Here is a 20551-nt window from a genome sequence, read left to right on the forward strand (position 1 = left end):
TTCACACACACAATTTTTTTTTATATGGAATTTAAATAATTATAATAAGTAGCCAAGGGCTACACAGGGGTTAGGGTGGGCATGTGTCCCCCAACATTAGATTTTGCCTCTCCATTGCCCCCCCTATGATTTAATGTTAAAAATATGCAAGTAAATAAAGAAATTGTAAATTATTATTAATAAAGAAAACGGTTAGGTTACTGTAATGTATCACGTCAAAATCGAGATCAAGATATAAGTGACGCTTAACATTTTACACAAAATATAGCGAACCTATAAACTATAGATTCTATAGTACCCTTGTCATTTATTTTACCGTGTCGTTTTTTACCTGATGTCGTTTTTTTCCGTGTCATTTTTTATCGATTACCGAGTATGGCCATACATAAATACCCCACCAGAAAAAAATTCAGCCCGGTATCGCTCCCACCCATCCCCAATGAAAAATATCTGGCGCTGCCACTGTAAATAGCCCTAAAAAAATGTCAAAATAGTTTAATGCATACGGAGACTTATAATTATTATTATTATACGCCTAAAATGAATAGGTATCTTTGTACAGTTTCATCTACCTATTAGATTCAATCGATAAGAGGTTTGGTTTATATTTTGTATATTATAGGATAATATGTCAATTTATTCAATAACTTAAGTTTAGATATTATAATTCAGTGCATATAATTATGAGTGTAGACAATAGAGCTCAAATTCCGTTGCACTTAGTACTATAAATTTAAAATTGCATTACCTAACCTATAGATACAACATTATAATATTCGAAATCAAACGTCTATTTAAAATTATGGATTTAAAGTTGTTCAATATCATAGAATTTGAAGTCGTCGAAAAATTATTTTAGTTGTGAGCACAATTTAAGATACTATTTTTAAAGATACTATCATAAATCGTGGTTCTAAGTAAAAAAAATTTACTGGCTCATTTATTTCTGTAATTACGTTGTGTCATCATATTTACCACATGTTCTGACGTTAGTGGATTCGTCGATTAATACAAAATAAATATGCATTAAAGTTCTTAACTAAAAAATGCAACTATTTTATCGTTCTACTATAATAATAAAATTAAATTCTTTGACATATTTTTGTAATACTTAAAAATTACAAATATATGTGTAAATATATATGTATAAATCAAAATAAACATTCGTAAATTGCAAAAAAATATTAATTTTAACTATTTAAAAAAAGTAAAAATAAAAATTGCAAATTCAATAAAGTTATTAATACTTAATTGACGATTACTACGTGGTATTCTCAGATATAATATGTAGAGATATTAATATTAAATTATATTTAAAATTTTAAAATATATTATGCTGTACTTATAAAAATTAGCTACAACGCTACATCCATTTACACGTTAGACGGGATATTGTATACCTCTACCAATGTTACAGAAACCATAAATGTTTTCTCATTTGACTCTAACGATTTGGTGTATGTGTATTGGAGCGAGTCTGAAGGATTGATGTTTTGTATAGACAGGTGTGAATTGAAGTCCTGGCAGAGCTTGCGACGTTGCGGCTTAACGCTGAACATAAAGTATCCGTTGAAAATCTTTTTTAAGATTTGCGACCGTTTCCTGCGTGCAAAAATGTTTAAAGAAACGCGTTGTTACATAATACAAATGCTGTGTTAAGAAACCCATAATATATCTTACGCTACTAAACTAAAAAAATGAATATATTTTGCTAAAAACTCCCAACCCTAATTATGATTATTATTATAATACGTATTATAATATTATATTTACATCACCGCCGCCGCACCCGGTCATAAAAGGCGATTTTATAGTGACCGGTTTGACCGTATTGGTGTATTACATAGTATAATGTGTTGTGTTACGAGCGAGCATAATATTATATTATGTATACTATTATTGAATTACATTATTGACATCCGAAGCGCCAGGTTGACGTTTCTCACATCTATACCTTTAATTTATTATATTATGTTTTCCGTCTGTATAGGTATATCTATAATAATGCGCTATATGTGCGCTGTGCGTCTTCTCGATACGTGTAGTTAAATTATGTATATGTATATATATAAAGTTTTCATATTATTATTATGACCTTTATTTTATAGGACTCGTGCGGCGGCGCCGAGTGTTCATTAACATAATATGGTTTACGGATAGGTATAATATATTACATTTATGGCGGCGTTTTATCGTCGCAGAATATCGCATTATAATATATTAGCCCCACCTAAAATATTATATACCCTACTTACACGGTCGAATATATGTTTATATACCATGGCTATACACGAACAATAAATTAATATATTATATATTATAGTGTATAGGTTTAGCTTAAATATATACTCCTCCGGACACGGTATACCGTATTTTACCGTAACTATAGTGATAATATTTTTATACAATTATGATTTAGGTATGTATAATGCTAGCTGTGTACCCTGATTTTGCTGAGAAAAAAAATGACCAAACCTATAATATGATGCTTTATCCGTGTATCTTTGTTTTAATGTAAGTGCCTATCTCAGTTCACGGGTAAACCGGCATCAGTATACCTCACTTGCTTATGAACTAATTAGACAAATATGGACAATACACACTTGTTTATAAACTTTACTAAACATTCCTGATATTTTTAAAAACAATTTCTGAAATTTTTGTTAAAATCGGTCGATTATTTGTGAGTGTATAAAGTACAGAGATAAAGAAATTGCATTTATGAATAATAAGCAATAAATTGTATTTAAACAAATACTATAACCCCATATAGTTAAGCTAGTCTATACCTACTGATTTTGATTTTAAATTTTATTTCTGAAACCAACGCCAGTCCTGTATAGTTACTACAAAATAAAAAATTGTTTGATTTTCGTAAATTAAAACAAAATTAATTTATGAAGTAACCTTTAGAGATTTAAAAAATATGCCTAACACACCAATCAAATCTTAAGTAATCTATTGATATAACTTTTATTGAAATCGGTCTAGTAGTTTCAGAAATGTGTGCGTTCATACATACAATTTCTTCAATTGTATAGTATTAGCATGAGAACCTATGGACCAAAATTCATTGGGTGTCTTGATAACCATGTTTTTTGATTAATTATAAGAGTAAGAAGGTGTATCATTATATCTACTTCGTTTTGGACAATTGCCGACGCAAAGAAACAAAGTTAACCGTGCAAGGATACACGAGCGCGATGGTTTTTGCCCTTCAAGCTATCTGATTGTAATAATATCAACATTGCTCGTAGAAATCGACCGGGTTAGTGTGGTCGAACACTCATGCTATGTGAGCACCTATAGATCTCTATAATATTATGATCAGGACACGGTCGCGCGGAACTTACTTAGCCGACAACTTGAATACGATGCATTTCGGTCCCTGCTCGTAGTCGTCGAAGCTGAGCGACTCGAGCGGGCCGTGTGCAGTTTCGTAGTGATCGGTTATAGTGTCGATACGAGCCACGTGACCGCAGTCTTGCAGCGGGCACGTGAACGAGTTCCTCGCGCAACTCGTCAAGTAGTGGTCGCGAAGTTCCTGGACCGTGTACCACCTGTTCGAGCAATCAACTTGTTCCGAGACGTTGTTGACTTCGTTAGCCCGATACTTGCACCGTAACTTCATGGCGGACACCAACCAGTCAAACGTTATATTCGAACTTTTGAGGAAATGTAAGCCACAAGCGCACAGCGACATGTACTTGGTACACGGCGGGCAGCCAATGTGCGCTTGCACGCAGAACCGGTACGGCGGCAACGTCTGTGAGCCGCACGTGAAGCACGACACCAACTGTTCGATTTGCGGACACAAGTGTTCCATGATGATAAGGGGGCCGGTAATCGACGACTTTGTCGCTGTAACTGTTGATAATGGTTCGCCGCGTCGTCGTTAAATCATTGCTATATTCGTTCGTGTACAATACGAGGACACGCTACAATTTAATAAAAAAAAATACTATTTAAAATACGTTATTATTGCAGTAGTATAGCATGAAACTTGACATATTATATTTTCACCAATATAATGTATTATCATACATAAATGAATGAATAACATATAAATTTAAAAAATAATAATAAACGTACAGGATTTCCAACGTTACCGTTATACCGTATTGATTACTGAGTGCCAACAACATATTATATGTATACGTAATCCATGGGGTAAGATACTCATTATTTCTAAAACTATTAACGTTTTTTAATACCTTTTTGTTACAGCGAATACCTACGGTTAGTTGAGAACGACAACATTTGAATGGTATAGAAGAAGAAAGCAGCTTTTTATAGTTATAACTATAAGAAAATAGCTTCCTTATATAACATGACTATAATACTTTATAGTTTATACCTGACTACAACTAGTTAGTTGTTCGTATAATATTACGAATACGCAAAACAGACATCCGTATATTATGAATATTCGCTAGCAGTAGGTATGGCGTAAAACAAATGTATTTATCTATATCGAATTTATCAATTCTTTTGTAAGAAAGTTGTGTGAAAAACATGCAATCAAATTGAATTTTAAGTTCACAGGTAAAAAAATACCATTACTTTTACGTAAATTAGTATTATATTATTGTCTCTTACTAAACTAGCAATAAATTAACATTTTATCAAACAAATTCAAAAATAGATTACGTAACAGCATATTTTTTTGATTGTTCAAATTTGGCTCGATTCCAGTTAATGGCGAATGAAGAATTTTAGTTATCTCTGGAAAAAATGATCCCGAGACTCAGGATTCAATTATTAGTGGTATAGCCATAATTAATTATTCATATTATTTACATTATATCGAAAAACTATAGCTTTATTAGCACACACGCTACATTATTAGCATCTTTAAGTCACGTCACATTGTCTATAGGATTAAATATTTTTTTAATTAAAATATTTACAACAATTTAAATTTTCAAATTAAGATAATTTAATATTTTATTAATTATTTAATAGACAAGATAAATAATTAAACTTATAATATTATTATATGTGTAGATTAAGCCATCAATATTTTACGGTATAGTTAAATTATGTCGACGAAATTATTATTACCTACATATAGATATTACATATACATTAGCTGCATATCTATAGGTATACTACATTGATAATAATATTATATTTATCGAAACAAAGTGTATCGTTATATAAATATTTTCAACTCAAATACTATGACGTTTGAGAATATCTTTCGACTCATACGATATTAATTTCCGAATAAATTAGACAATATCTGTTTTCGATCCAAATGACGTCCCGCAGTTAGGCGCGCCAATAACGTGGTCTGTATAATATTATAATAACGTGCATGTTATAGTGCATACTCGAGTCGGCGGCGGCGGTGGCGGCTACAAAGTAATAATATCATGTTTTCCGTCGGTACGTCGCCAAAACGATATTCGTTTTTACGGACGTAATATTAGAATATCGTACTCGAAACCCGGAGAACGCGCCACGCGCGTATAACATCGTATGTATTTTCGGCGCCGTCTCGGTGTGCGTTGCCGCGAACGTACACTCGTCTAAACACAGCACACGACATACTACAAAATAATATACATATTACCTATATCACAGTATGTCGGACATAGTGCGGCGATTTCGGTGGAAAAAAAAATAATAATAACGCTTTCCAGATGGCCGTTTTATGTATAATATTATTATATCGCACACGGTTATGCGTCACACGGATTCGGGCCAGACCGACGTTATTATGATACAGTATATACGGTCTCGTCTTCGGACATTACTACACTGTTATATAATATTAGGTAGATCCACGCCAAACTATAATATTGTAATGTAGGTACACGTGCACATAAAACAGATATGGCCCGCCGCCCGGGTGGACACTCCCGTAATAATATTGTAATATGACGTATAATATACGGCCAATACTACGGGTATATTACGTACGGGGTGCGCTCGGAAGAGGATGATAAGGTCTACGTATTACTATTATTATTATTATTATTATTACTATAAAACGGCCGAACGCCCGCGCTGCTTGAACTTTACACGCCCGTCGGGGCCAAAGGTACCCATAAACGCTATATACATATCGACCGTTTGTGTACTTCTTATATGTGTATAATAATATATACGACTGCCCTTTACAAACCGTGTCCTAAAAGGGTTAACCCAAGCTGCTATAAAGGAAAGTAAATACCAATTTTTTTTTTTATTTATACATATATTACACGACGTTAAATCCCATCCTTCGTCCCCGGGGCCCTTCTTCCCGGTCGTGGCTACTATATTATTATACGCACATTATCTTATTACACGCGCTGCAGTCGTCGTATATTGCCATTGTCGTCGTGCACATCTCTATACACATGCATACCACGCTACCGATGCACTACACCATAAAATCATGTGTATTGAATATTGATGATCGTCGTCTTGAGTAATCCTGACGTGAAAAAAATTTAAACCCATAAACACAATTCAACCCTATCCTCGCGCCGCGGGTGTCCGCCGCCGCAGCCGTATTTTGTCACATTATCGCTGCTGCACATCCGCATACAATTTAAAATGCACAACCCGATACAATACACCTAAAATATGTTCGACGTGACATTGAAACGTGGTCAATGTCGCACTTAACTTGACCATGAGATACATGTACATATACGTATTGTGTGCATTATACACAATGCATATGTATATATACACCATCGTGCGCCGCCTTGATGGGAAGCGAGAGAAAAAACCGTTCGGCCGAGTTTTTGTTGCGACGCACAACTCGAAGAAAAAAATAAATACGACCGAAACCGTATGGTTTCCGCGTTCGATAAAATACACACAATAATATTATACACGATAACATAATAATATATGGCCCCAGACGTGGAGCGCGTTACAGTACACGTAAATAATATATATTATATTATTTAGACGTCGGTACATTATTATGCATATACATATATATATATGTGTGTGTGTGTGTATAATATACAGTTAGTTAGTAGCTATATCGCGCGTCGGTAGGGGCGTAAAAAAAAAAATAGGTAATAGTAAGAATACGCGTTTAAGTATAACCGTAGCGTGACTAATCCGAACGTTTCGAAAATAAGTGATGTCTCGTATATAATAACAATAATAACATGGTAGGTAGGTTTAAATACGCGCATCGTGTATATACCTACGCGCGGAAACAACGTTCGTGGGCGCTAACGATTCGCGGGCGAGAGGAGAAAAAACGAAACGTTTCCCGAACGCGGTTCGCCTGTATAGTTTTTTATAGACACAAAACAACGAATATGGCGAAGGAAGAATAAAAAACTATAGTCTTTCACTATTCAAATACACATAAACGCGACGAAAAAACGAAAACAAACTCGCCGTTGAATCAACGCAAAATCCCCAAGACGTTTTCTTTATTTTCTGAAAAAAAACAGAACATATTTACGTCAAAACCCGCTGGGGGGGGGAAATGTGCGTTTATTCGCCGCCGAAAGCTTTATACGCAAACAAGTAACAACTACATAATCTATTTATAAATACGTATTTACGCATTCACCAGTGCTATGTAAACATATTTGCCGCGCCTCTTATATCTATCGCAAAAAAATTAAGTATTAACTCATCATAGTCATCATACTATTAATTAGATACTGCATAACATTATTTTATTTTATAGCCAATGTAGAGGCCTTTTTCAATGAATATGCTACGATTCACGACCATCTAATCAGGAACTTAAATCGTATAAACATAATACATTTTGTGTTATGTGAAACGTACAGTTTTCAGACACGTATTTCAAGTGGTGGTAGGCAGGAGACAAGTGTACTTTATCGCTAATTTATTTAGTCTGTTAGTAAACGGCAATACATTTTCATACACATAATATGTGCAACGATATTATTGTACATAAATTGTATTTAAAATATTTATAAATTATACTTATTATTAAATATCATTGTCATTTAATTATTGTAGACAGTCGTCAATATTATTTTATAATACATGTGAGAATATATTTTAGCAATTAGGTAATTAAAAAGGTCAGACTACTAGACTAGCGAAGTAATGTGTACTGAGGCAGTGAAGCGACACTAAATTTTTATTATTTAACATCGTCGCACGCGCAGGTACGAGGCAGTCCCGCTATTATCGTGAAACTCGACAAGAGCATAGGTGTAACAGCAGTACGCGACTGCAACACCGGCTAAGTGTTTTGTTTTATAATTGATTTCAAACCAATACAAGAGTTTCCGACTAAAAACTGTGTGTTTTTTTGTAATCGTTTTACGTTTTTTTACATTATTAACGAATCAGTGACGGGATATACGTATACAAGTGCTCAAAGTCAAGGAAGTTTGCTCAGACTGATTGCGCTGCGGTGTAGAAAATTTCAAATAATTATAGTTTAGAAGGATCACGCATAGAACAGACGAGCGTATCCAATATCCATTGTACCTCATTAAAGCTAACAACGCTAATCCGATTGATTATGGAAAAACGTCAACTAAGAGAATACGAGAGCGATCGTAGGTTTTGCGTACTTCAATCGCACGAACGTGTGGTATGACAAATTATAACATTACGTTAAAAGTTAATTATTACAGCTCAAAAATGTATACCTAATATTTCTTCCATAATTTGATCGGAAAATAATATTAATAACATTTTTATTATCGTATTATCTATAATGGTATTGAGTTTTTAAAGATAGGACTTTAATATCATTTAATACCGGAAAACCAGAATTAATTTACTTGTGTCAAAAACCACACTTCCTTTCTAACCCACCTCCATAAACAGTATTTTTCAAAAGTTTCACAACTAATTTAGTACAATATTGACAATTGAATGTAGACTCAGTTAATTTTTTAATTATTTGATAAAAATAATTTTATTACAATATCAATTGTATTATTTCTATTAGTGCATTCTCTCATCCACTATAATAAATTGTAAAGGGTCATTCGACAGGAATGTTGAAATAATAACGATAACAATAATAATAATAGAATAATCGCAATAAAAATTAATGATCAAATCGTTATTGCACCAAAAATATAAAACGAGAGGGTCGTATACAATGCGTAATCACGGCGAGTAATATAGTTTACCCGTTAGATATTACCTTAAATTTCTATAAATCATTCAATTTGTTTTCTAATTTTTTTTTATTTTTTACATGTATATATTTTTTATTTGGTGCCACCGAAAATAACCCCGTGCAATGAATAACACTCCAGTTGCATGTGAAGTTTATCGCGTGAAACTAAGAGGGTTGACCGTGTAATATTTCACCGGCTCACCAACTTCCGGCCCTCACACTCCGCACACACGTCGCCCACCCTGTGTTTAATTTACCGGAAAAATACGATTTTTGAAAAATCGGTTCCCCGCGTGACCATATAATACGGGCTAATTTCGGTTCGTATCGCTCAAATTTTGTACGAGTGCGTCCGAGTTTTATGGGTTTTTGTTTTTTAAGTTTTCAACAATAACTACTACGTAAACGCACAATCATTCGTTAAATTCGAATAGATATTAAAAATATATATGTATATAATGTGGGTACGTCCATAGTTATATCGCCTCGGACGGGTTTACATATACATCTTTGCGTTCCGTTTTAGTTTTATAGGCATATATTATATATAAATGGTTTATATGCGTTATATTATTTTTCCGCATTCCGTTCGATTTCAGATTCGAACGACTGAATAGATTGGGGGCTATTTTATGCGGTAATAACCGATTTTTATTTGCCACCGGATACGGTTAAAAAAAAATAGGACTATACTGGGAATTGCCAGGATTCCAATTTGACGGAATGGGGATACCGATAGCATCAAAAAGCCGCGGAATATAACGCTCACGCACACACACGTTTATACGTACATATACTCGAGCGCAGCCGAATAACAATATCGTCGCCGGAATTCCATCAGGCAGTTCAATTGTCCGTGATAAACTGATCGTTTTTTATTATTTTTCCTTCCATTCCCCATGGTTTTCTTTGTACGTCCTCCACCACGACTGCGACAACGCCTCCGCGGTATAGGATCACGAGTTTCTTTTTAGTTTCGCAATTGTGCACCCTTTTGCTGCAGTATATGTATGATGTTTCCTTTGTTGGAAAAATCGTGGTTTTCCCATCGATTAACGATACTAATAAAAAAAAATGACTATAGGTATATTGAAACTGTAAGACATATACATGCGTATATAAGTGTATCAAAAGTTTAACCACTCTATAATTGAAAATTTAAAATTAACTAGGTAAACCTAATAAAAAATTAATTTTTAACACAGAATAATAATGTTTGAAATTGAATGAAATCAAAAATTGTTTGAATTATGATGGCAATGAATATATTACGCAGGTAGTTAAGGATATGATCATATTACAGAAACACCGTATAAAATAAGGAAAAAGGTTTGGATATAATAATATTATATCTGGTAATTTAATAATATAATTATTTCAAAATAATGTGACAATTTTGAGCATATCAATTTATTATTATTGATTATTGTGTAAATTAATATTTTGAAACATTATATTATTTACATAACTTTAAATAACTAATTATAAAAAACTAAATTTCACTAAATTAAATCCATTGAACATTTACTATATGTTTATACTAATTTTCAATTATATTATTATCTTTAAATTATCAATATTAATTTAAATAAGATAGATATTGATTAACGATTAGCAAATGTAATAAATTATAAAGATAATCGATTTATTGGTTATATAAGTATTAAATTATATTATTATGCTCAATAAGTTAGACAATGCTGTTATTATAAAAAATAAAGCCTAACATAATAATATAGATAATAATACTAAGTAAATTATTAATTATAATAATAATGTAACACTTCATTTTTACTACATGCGTACCTAATATATATATATATATATAAATATATTATATCATATATAATTTAAAAGAGTACATCACGTCGCCAAACATGAACAGAATCGAAAAATAACCTAACCTAACCTTTTATTAGATTTTTCACATTTCAGTGACCCTTCTTGTAGAGTTTTTGAAAAATAAAAAAAAAGTTGGCAAATGGAAAACATACCAGCGCCGAGGTGATCGGACGACATCGATTAAAGCCCCCCATTAAGACCTATTATAAACGTCCCTTATTTTCTCTTCAGGGTTATAAGTGCATGTGCGTGTGTGGGAAGAAAACCAGACGAGTGGGATGAACGGGTGGTGGAGAGAAACATCGGCGGGATGACATCACGAGCAAGAAGAAAAAAGTATATGTCTGTCTATTCTCTGTGCCATTAACGTTTTGCGTAAGCATTTTGTGGCCATTGATGTGTTGATCCCCGAAGCAGTATTATATAGTGTATAGTATTATACATACACTAAAACTCGCGCGCGCGCACACACACACACACACACACACACACACACACACACACACACAACACACTTTGCAATGGTTAAAAGGCGACGACTCCTCTCCAGTCTCAACCCCTCTCCACAACCCGCGGTGCACTGCATATAGGAACGAACGAACGAATGAACGGCGGCTGATCTTCGTGTCTTTTATGCTCTCTCCTCGCCGTATAGCCGCTTTGTTCCGCCCGCTATCTAAAACGTTGGATCAGTGGCGGCGGAACCCTTGTTATTAATGTACGCTGTGTGCAAGAGATTTCGGCGATATTGCCAATGCAAGCGATATACATGCTTATTTATTTTATTTTTTTTACAATTTTTTTCTTCCCTTCTCTGTATAATATATGTACACTCGTCCCCAGAGACGCCGTCCCGCGTACTCTCTCTCTGCTTTACACTGAATTCGCGTGGAAGTTGGTACACGGATCTGTCGGTAAAACCTCATCAAAGTACACAGCCGGGAAATCAAAAACATTTTTTAAAAAATAATAAATTAAAACAAAATCTTTCCCCAAACGCGATTTTTTTCGTACAACTATAATATACAGAAATATACTTTTGCATATAAATTCAATTTAATTTTATCTACATTTTACCAATTATCTATTTTTATAGTTTTCACAACACGTCATACCATATTTATTTATTAATTATTATTCAGGTATCACTCCTGTGCGGTTCATTTAAATTAATATACTAATACATTAATTCCATCTATTTATAACACACAGCATTTCGCCAATTACATAACATAGCTGTTGTGATAAGCTAACACTGTCTTAGTGCTAAACCTCAATATCTCAACTAAATTTCAATTAGATTAACGCTAAATGTGGTTAACAAAAAACTATGATTATAAATAATTTTGATAAGATGTATTCAAATTTTAGGAAAATATATATAATATTATCTAATCGTAATATTATATAAGATTAAATTATTCATGATTTTTTAATTATAATTTTCAAAATTCATTTTTTTTACTTTAATCGTTTCAGTAAAAATAACACACAGAATAATTATGTAGTGAAATAATGTAACTATATATTTTTTGTGAAAACTTATTAGGCCAAAATATCCGAAGCAAAAAAAAGCAAATAGAAAAAAACACATAATGAACATACATATAGAATAATTAAAACACATATCCAAATTAGGAAAACTAAGGCTCTGAAAAAGTTGTATGAAAGTACCTATTAATATTTTATTTGTTTTTTTTTAACAAAACTCTCATTGTATTGTATTTATTCAATAATGTTGCGTTTTAAATCGAACTATAACACAATGCGGTATTTTGATATTATAATTTCAAACTTTTTTTATACACAAACCTATTACGTTTAAAAAAACCACTAAAACTTACCCAAAATGGCGACTGAGAAGTTTCCGATGTTAAATTATTCCCCTTCCTAATACTTCACGCAATATATCGTGTTGCCATTAAAATTGGCTACGTTCATATTATAATAACTACTGTCTGGTTGTCAATCAGTGTGGGTCGCAGGACAGGTGACTCTCGTGTTACGGTGTAGGGGATGAAGAGAGACTATGCATTGTTTGCCAAAGTTTGCCCCTTTTACCCCGCTTGTCTCTCATGCTGGACTTTGGACAATGGCCGCATTACTTCCGGTCCGGCGTGCACCAGTTCCGTGTCATCATCAACCTACTACCCCCACTCCACAGTCCCTACTTGTCGCATTGTTTACAAAAACCCGCACCACCCATAGTGAATATATATATATAGTGGCGTCCAAGAGAGTACACCATTATTCAAATGATACCATCGCATTTGCGCACGAGTCCAATTTAGCCCGTGTACATATTAAACTTTCAATATATACTCGTATACATAGAGTAGTTTATATAGGGGGCCTTTGTAATAGTGAATGTGGATCGTAGGAAGTTGACGAGGGATAGGACATGTAAATGATGAAAAAAGTATCTGAACCAGCTTAAATGCTAAATGTTTTATAACTTTTTATTATTACTATTAATATTATTATTATTGTTATCCGACATGCGATCCTTATTCATAAATCGTACGCCGTCGAGTGGCGTGCCTGATATGCGATAACCATCGAATACAGCAGACTAATTGAAACCGTCAATTTCTGTGTCAAATATATATGAGATACCTTCTAATTGAGGGTGAACTATAGTTATAATGGCATAATGCTATATATTTATTGTATATACTTGAAGTTTATACTGTGACCCTTAAATTCCAATCAACAATAGTAGTTCCTAATTTTGTCTAAACATCGAACATAAGCATATTATATGAATGTTATTGTGACCATTCAGTTATAATATACGTGATAAGACATTCATCTAAGTTATAATATATACATATTTTAAATTTTAAATAAATTTTAATGTTCCTGCAAATATAGTTACAAACCATTTAATACTCTACAGATTAGAAAAGCTTTTTTCAGCTAACTACTCACGTAAAATTGAGTATATTTTTTATTAATGCTTTTACATTAAGAAAGATATACCCAGGGAAACATATTATATGAATGCATCCAGTACCTAAATTATTTAGTGCTTTTTTTCGTCTTCCATCTTATTTGCTATATATCATATCTCCCTTTTAATATGTATATGTAATTTCATTTAAACCGCCCTTATATAAACCATAAGCCGGTTACTTAATAAAATATACTACTGAGGCAACTTCTGCAGACAAGACAGTTAACATTTTCTGAATTTGGATTTAATAATTTTCATTAAAATAAAAAAAGCCAGTCATTAAAATATGAACAAAAATGGAAACGCTGTAAATATAATAAGTGTAGTAATCATTATTAAGAATTTTATTATCAGCTCTGTATTTTGAGTTTTCTCCGACATTCATGATCTTGTAGAAAACATCACATTTTTTTTTTTTTAAAACAGTAATTAGCGTGAAAATGTTATCTAATACCGTGATCGAAATAATAATAAAAAATAATAATTTATAATTGTAACGAAGTTTAAAATATTTTAGTGACTTGTTTGATCAACAATTGAATTAAGTGAAATTAATTTTAGTATTGTTTGAAATTAATATTAGTTATAATAGTTATTGACTACTTATATAGGCTACATTTAAAATAAGTTTAAACATTTAATAATACTAACTTTTGCCTTTTGGTCGAAATAAACTATTATTAATATTGCCTATTACATATAAGTATGATCAAATAATGTTGCATATTTTAAGATACTAGATTTTTCATAATGCAATTTTTATAAAGTTCAATAGTTATACATTTCATATTAAGCTATAACACCAATATAGCTGCTACTAATAATAATATTTAAGTTACGTAAATAATGATTTTTTTTATTAAATTTTTATAACCAACTATAAATTTATTTTAAAGCGTACAAAACGTAATTTCAAAAATGGAAAACTATCATCATAACTTTAATGTTTTCTTTTTTCTTTCAATTATGATTTTTCTTTTAGTAGAAATTTAAAACTAAACATAGTTTTACTTAATTTATGAAAGATTTCCAAAAAAAATATTAATTTTAATTTGCAATAATCGTAAAGATAGTACCTATTATAACTATAAACCGCCCTAACACCACCATGATCTGCATATATTAATGAGCATAATAATTTATCTACAAAAAAAAAATGGTACATAATATTATTCATATTATAAAAAATATAAATACTAACAACATAATACTAATATTATGTTATACATGATAGTATATTATGTAAAGTAATGGCAGTTATTGCACCGGTACCGTTTTCCACCGATCCATCATAGCGAGATCACGACGGAAAATTGCTTACATAATATTATTAATGTGTATCCAACAGACCGCAGGTGCGGCCGTTCGAACGCGCCTGTTATTTTGATCCGGTCGCGTTCGTTACGCGGGCTCGGGATTCATGCGCAAAATAAAGTAAATTATAAATTATAACATACACCTATATATATATATATAATAGTCATGTATACGTAGAAGTGGTAGATCATATTATTATATACGTCGTGATGATGCGCCGCGCGTATACATTATAAGTGATGTGTATCGCGTTGCCCCGTGCTCGGCAGGTATATGTATAATGAAACGCGCACATAACAAGACGCATGAATTTTTTACGCATTTTTGCATGCGCCGTAATAAAAAAGAAAACAACCCCGGCGAGTCTAATGGATTTCAAGGGTGGCCCGCCCGTTATTAACGGGCAAACAATAAGCGCCGGTGTTCTTCAAAGGGTATATTATGTGTACATACATAGGTGTATAGTATTATTATTATACGTAGGTATAGAGGTATACGTTTAAATAAAGACCTAGTTGCCGCGTACTATATAGCATATATTATTATTATATAATATATGGCATATGCACACTTTTTCGAGATTCGAGTCCGATGTAGGATATATTATAATACAATGCCACCGGCCGTCCAACTATAATAATATATTATATAACAAGGGCCCACGCGTGCTCTGGAAGAAAGTATAATATAATAGCTGCAATAATAACACTATGTATAAGAATAGTAGGTATAGATATATAATATAATATGATATTGTATTCATTATTATACGTATATTGTACATTATTGTGTACACACAGCGGCGGCGAGTATTCCCCAGACGTCCGAAAACAGAAGATATAAAATCGTAGAGCCCCGTCATCGCGTCGGGACGTCCGTCCGTCCGTCCGTCCGTCCGTCGGTATCGCGTAGTCTCTATTATATTATATTCGTATCACCGCCTGCACGAGGCACACTTCGCGATGATTTATGTTCGCGCGGTGTGTACACGGCGGCTGCAGCGGCAAGTGGCGACTTATGAAATATTACTGTGTGCCGAACGCTGTATTACGCATATGATATAATAATATATGTGTGATATACGTGTTACGTATAAATTTATGGCGCATACAGAGTGATTCGTTACACCGATTTTCCAAGTCAATAACCGACACTTGTTTTTTCAAAACTTACAACACTCTATATAATATACATTTTTACAAAACCATCTGTTTGTTATACGAATCGAGATTTGTTATCATCACAAGAGCGTGGTTTTTATATGATTGTAATATTATATTCTTTATTAACTAATGACCATTTACACTTGTTTAGCACATCTATAGATGCTGCAACTAAATTGATTCCATATCCGGTTCGATAAAGATATACCAATTTATTTAATAAAGTATCCCCGTACTATTAATAGTCGAATAAAAAAATGTAGGTCATGATATAAAATCAACTATGACAGAGTGGTAAAAAAATATATTGGTTTGTAAAAACGTAGTGTTATAATTATATAATTATAAATAATTCAAACTACGGTACACATTTTTTTTTTTTGTGAAACAAAAATATAAAACTTGATTTGAAAAAAAAAGTATTGTAGTCGCAGTTAAATATTTATCACCCTGTATAATATATTTGTATAAGTAGGGTCCGGAGATGGGAGATGAGTATATTTTTCGACCAGCGTCGACGGGTATACAACACACACACACACACACGCACATCGTATACATAGAAAGAGAGAGAAAGAGACAGTTCCCATGAGGGTAAACATATAATATTATATGATACATAAATACTGAAAGGGGGAGGGGGCACAATGCAGGTTTTGTGTGTGGATATCGATATATTATTGTTAATATTATTATTATCAATACGTTCGCAGCTGCCTCCGCGGAGATCTCGCGAGCCAAAAACCGCCCCGGCGGCGTATCGTTTTACGGTCGTGGCGACGGCTGCGGCATAGCGGGCCGATCGCGAGTATATTGTGTGTCACAACGGAAATGTCAACCGACAGACGGCCGACGATTATGTCGAATTTCTCGGTATCCACTCGAGCACAATAATGGGTCCCGCGTTTGATACCAATGTGTGTACGCGCAGAGTGGGTAGGTATATACTCGCGGTATAATCACGCACAAGGTGTATGTGCATGTGTATATATATATATATTGGTAATACGTATACAATATATAATATGTCATCGATAATAATATTATTATATCTATACTGCGAGATCGGAAATACAATGTTGGGGTTTTGATATTTTAATCTCGTGGGATTTTTGAGAAAAAATCCGTTTTGTTACAGGATTTTCGGTTGACACCGATTCAAAACGGAGGCCGGAACAAAAATGTCCCGGACTACTGTATACATACGGGCAGAGATGCAGAGTGTATTTTCGGGTCTATAGTCTATAGTAGTATATTTAGCTGTAGTTTGACTGGTCGGTGGTATTTATCTTTACATAAATAAATATAAATACAATATAGAAATATTTAAATTTATAATTTTAATAATTATAATTGTATTACAATAATATTACAATACAATTATTATTTAACCATTATTATGGGACTGACCTAATTTTCTCAGACTCTTAATTTTAGAGATTTGATTAGAAACTCGTTTTAACTAGTAAAACGATATATGTGATAAATTTATTAAAAAAAAAATTATAATAAAATTTCAGTGGTCAGTGAGTATTGGTATCAGACCCGGACTCTCAAGTAGAAGAAGCCTCAACCGACCAAAAACGACTTAATTGCTTTGCACTTTTATCTATTGAAAACCAGCTAGCCTTAAAATTTAACTTCAACGATATCATCATTCATAACTTTTCTAAAAGAAAACATAAAAGGGTTCCTTTTGAAAGTTCAACTAAAAGAAAATTTTAAGTTAGGTTTAAGATAGGTTAATAGTAAAGATACTATTTTGTATAAGTATTTAAATGCAAAGGAGCCCAGATTAATTTATCGGACCGTGGTAAAAAAAATTATGTGAGTAACTTAACGTAAACGATAAATAAATATAAATAGCTAACCATTTAAGTTTTGATAAATTATAATTATCAGCCGTTGACTAGTAGAAACTATAAATGTATTATAATATAATATTCAAATTATGAACCACTGCCTACCCCTACAAGCAATCTATAAATAATAAAGGTCACATAATGTTTTTTGTTTTATACCTTGTTACACCATCGTAAACCGTCATCTTCAATTTGAGTAACGAGTTCGTCGGACATGAAATTATGAAGTTCGTAAAAATAGTTCAACTTTTGATAGTTTTACCTAATTTTTTGAAAAACTGTTGACAATTTTGAAAATAGTAAACAGAATAATAAGTTTTTACATTAATAATCAGCGTCGACTATTTGTTGTCGAAATTTGTATGAAAGTATAGGATAATCAAATTTTATTTCATTCTTAACACGACGTAAAACTGTAGTAGGTATTAGTTTTATGTATAGAACACTGTAGCGTCCCATAAAAACCAAAACGAAGGAGAGACTAAAGATCAAAGCTTTATCAGATACAAAATACGCCATTAATCATTATAATATGTGGCCAAGAATAGGTATAAAATGTAATAAATGTATTCATTTTAGATTTCTGTTCCAGTATATTATATATTATAAGCGCATGTATAACACACTTATTAGACGCGCATATGTATGATTCATTGCGATCGTCACTGTTTGTCGTTTATTATTTAAAATTGCTAATTTAAATAAAACCATTTCGGCCCCTACCCATTCCGTTTATAATATGTAACCCTTATTACGGTTCCTATTTGAAATACGCCCACATGGATAAATAGAACAATTAATTTAATAAATTCCAATAAAATCGTGTGTATGTGGGTGATAATCAAGGATACACATTGTTAAATTATCTCAAATTTATTACCGTATTAAATAAAATATATAATGCATCATGTGAGAACATAAAGAGAATTAGACGGTTTATTGACCATATTGATTGATTTGTCACGGCGATAGTTATATACTTAATATGTTATGCGATTTTATATATATGTGTGTGTGTGTGTGTGTGTGTGTGTGTGTGTGAGTGTATGTGTGTATACATATATTGACGAAACTTTATACTCGTATTATATTAGTCGTTTTCTCTCTTCTCAGTATACTCTATGGTTTTTTGAATTGTCGCCAACAACACAATACTTGCGCGTTGTATATACACATATGCACCCTAAATACGTATATACAACTGCACAGGTCGTTAATCACGCGCCATACTATTATCACGTCACAGAAACCAATCTTCCCGTTATATAGCGAGCGCGATCAACGCACAGATGTCTTTGGATCATCGATCGGTATACGCGGATTCTAATACACAATATACACGCGAGCGCGCTTGCGTATACATATATTATAATATTATTCCCTTGTCTTCCGCAGTACAATAAAATATCCTATACGTAAAAAAGTGCACACGCTTTTTTTTACTATTATTATTATTATTATACATATATATTTCGTTTATTGTTGACGAGCGCCGCATATATACATATTACAGTCGGTAAATTTACGAGTCGCGCGGGCAGCCCGCGGGCACACACCATCGTGCATATTCGGTCACGTGGAATGAATAAACGATGTTCAATAGTATAATGCACACATACACACCCCTGAACATTGTAACTGGTTCGCGTATATCGAGTGGGACGCTGCAGCTATAATAGTGAGAATGGGGAGGAAAAAAAGCGAAATTACTTATTTACCAAATCAACTCGTCCGTAAGTAAGTTGTTAGGTTGTATTATAATGTATAGAGTTTTTTATTTATGCCCACCGTTGATAATCCAATAGGACACAGCGGTACCCCAAGTCGGTTTGTTGAACATGAGGTTTTTTTATGCCAAACAATATGAAACGGCTGTACATATAAATACTGCGACATCGGTTTGTTGGGGGTTTGCCGTTTTGTATGTATAGCATATTATGCACACCGTGGTCATCGTAAACATTATAAATAGTGATTTTCGTTGTCATTTACAATCATCATATAGATATGTCTGGGTGTACACATATATATGTAGGTACATATTATGTATGATATTATATTCGTGTGTTCTCGCGTTTCGGTTTTGGTGTATGAATTATTTACGGAATAAATTGAATAAGAATTATGCATCGGTGACAATAAACATAATAATATATATATTTCTGTTTACATGTGCGCATATATACACGAATAAAATATATCATTTGTATTCGTGTGTGTATATATGTATGAGAACGACACAAAGCATTCAATATAAGAAATATTTGATTATGGTTTTCAATAAAATATTTCTTATAATACTCTGCAGTACACTGTACACAATGTG

The 20551-nt window shown here is 32.7% G+C and overlaps 1 protein-coding gene across 1 annotated transcript; it reads right to left on the reverse strand.

Annotated features, from left to right (window-relative positions):
* Positions 1 to 1373: 1373 nt before the first annotated feature.
* LOC113548347 lies at positions 1374 to 3826 on the reverse strand. The gene is made up of 2 exons (XM_026949193.1): positions 3354 to 3826; positions 1374 to 1602 (listed from the first exon to the last, which is right to left on the reverse strand). The coding sequence occupies exons 1-2, from the start codon at positions 3824 to 3826 to the stop codon at positions 1374 to 1376; spliced, it is 702 nt and encodes a 233-aa protein (XP_026804994.1).
* Between the last annotated feature and the right edge of the window lie 16725 nt (positions 3827 to 20551).

The sequence above is a fragment of the Rhopalosiphum maidis genome, chromosome 4 (genome assembly GCF_003676215.2).
Source record: "Rhopalosiphum maidis isolate BTI-1 chromosome 4, ASM367621v3, whole genome shotgun sequence".
Lineage (NCBI taxonomy): Eukaryota > Metazoa > Arthropoda > Insecta > Hemiptera > Aphididae > Rhopalosiphum > Rhopalosiphum maidis.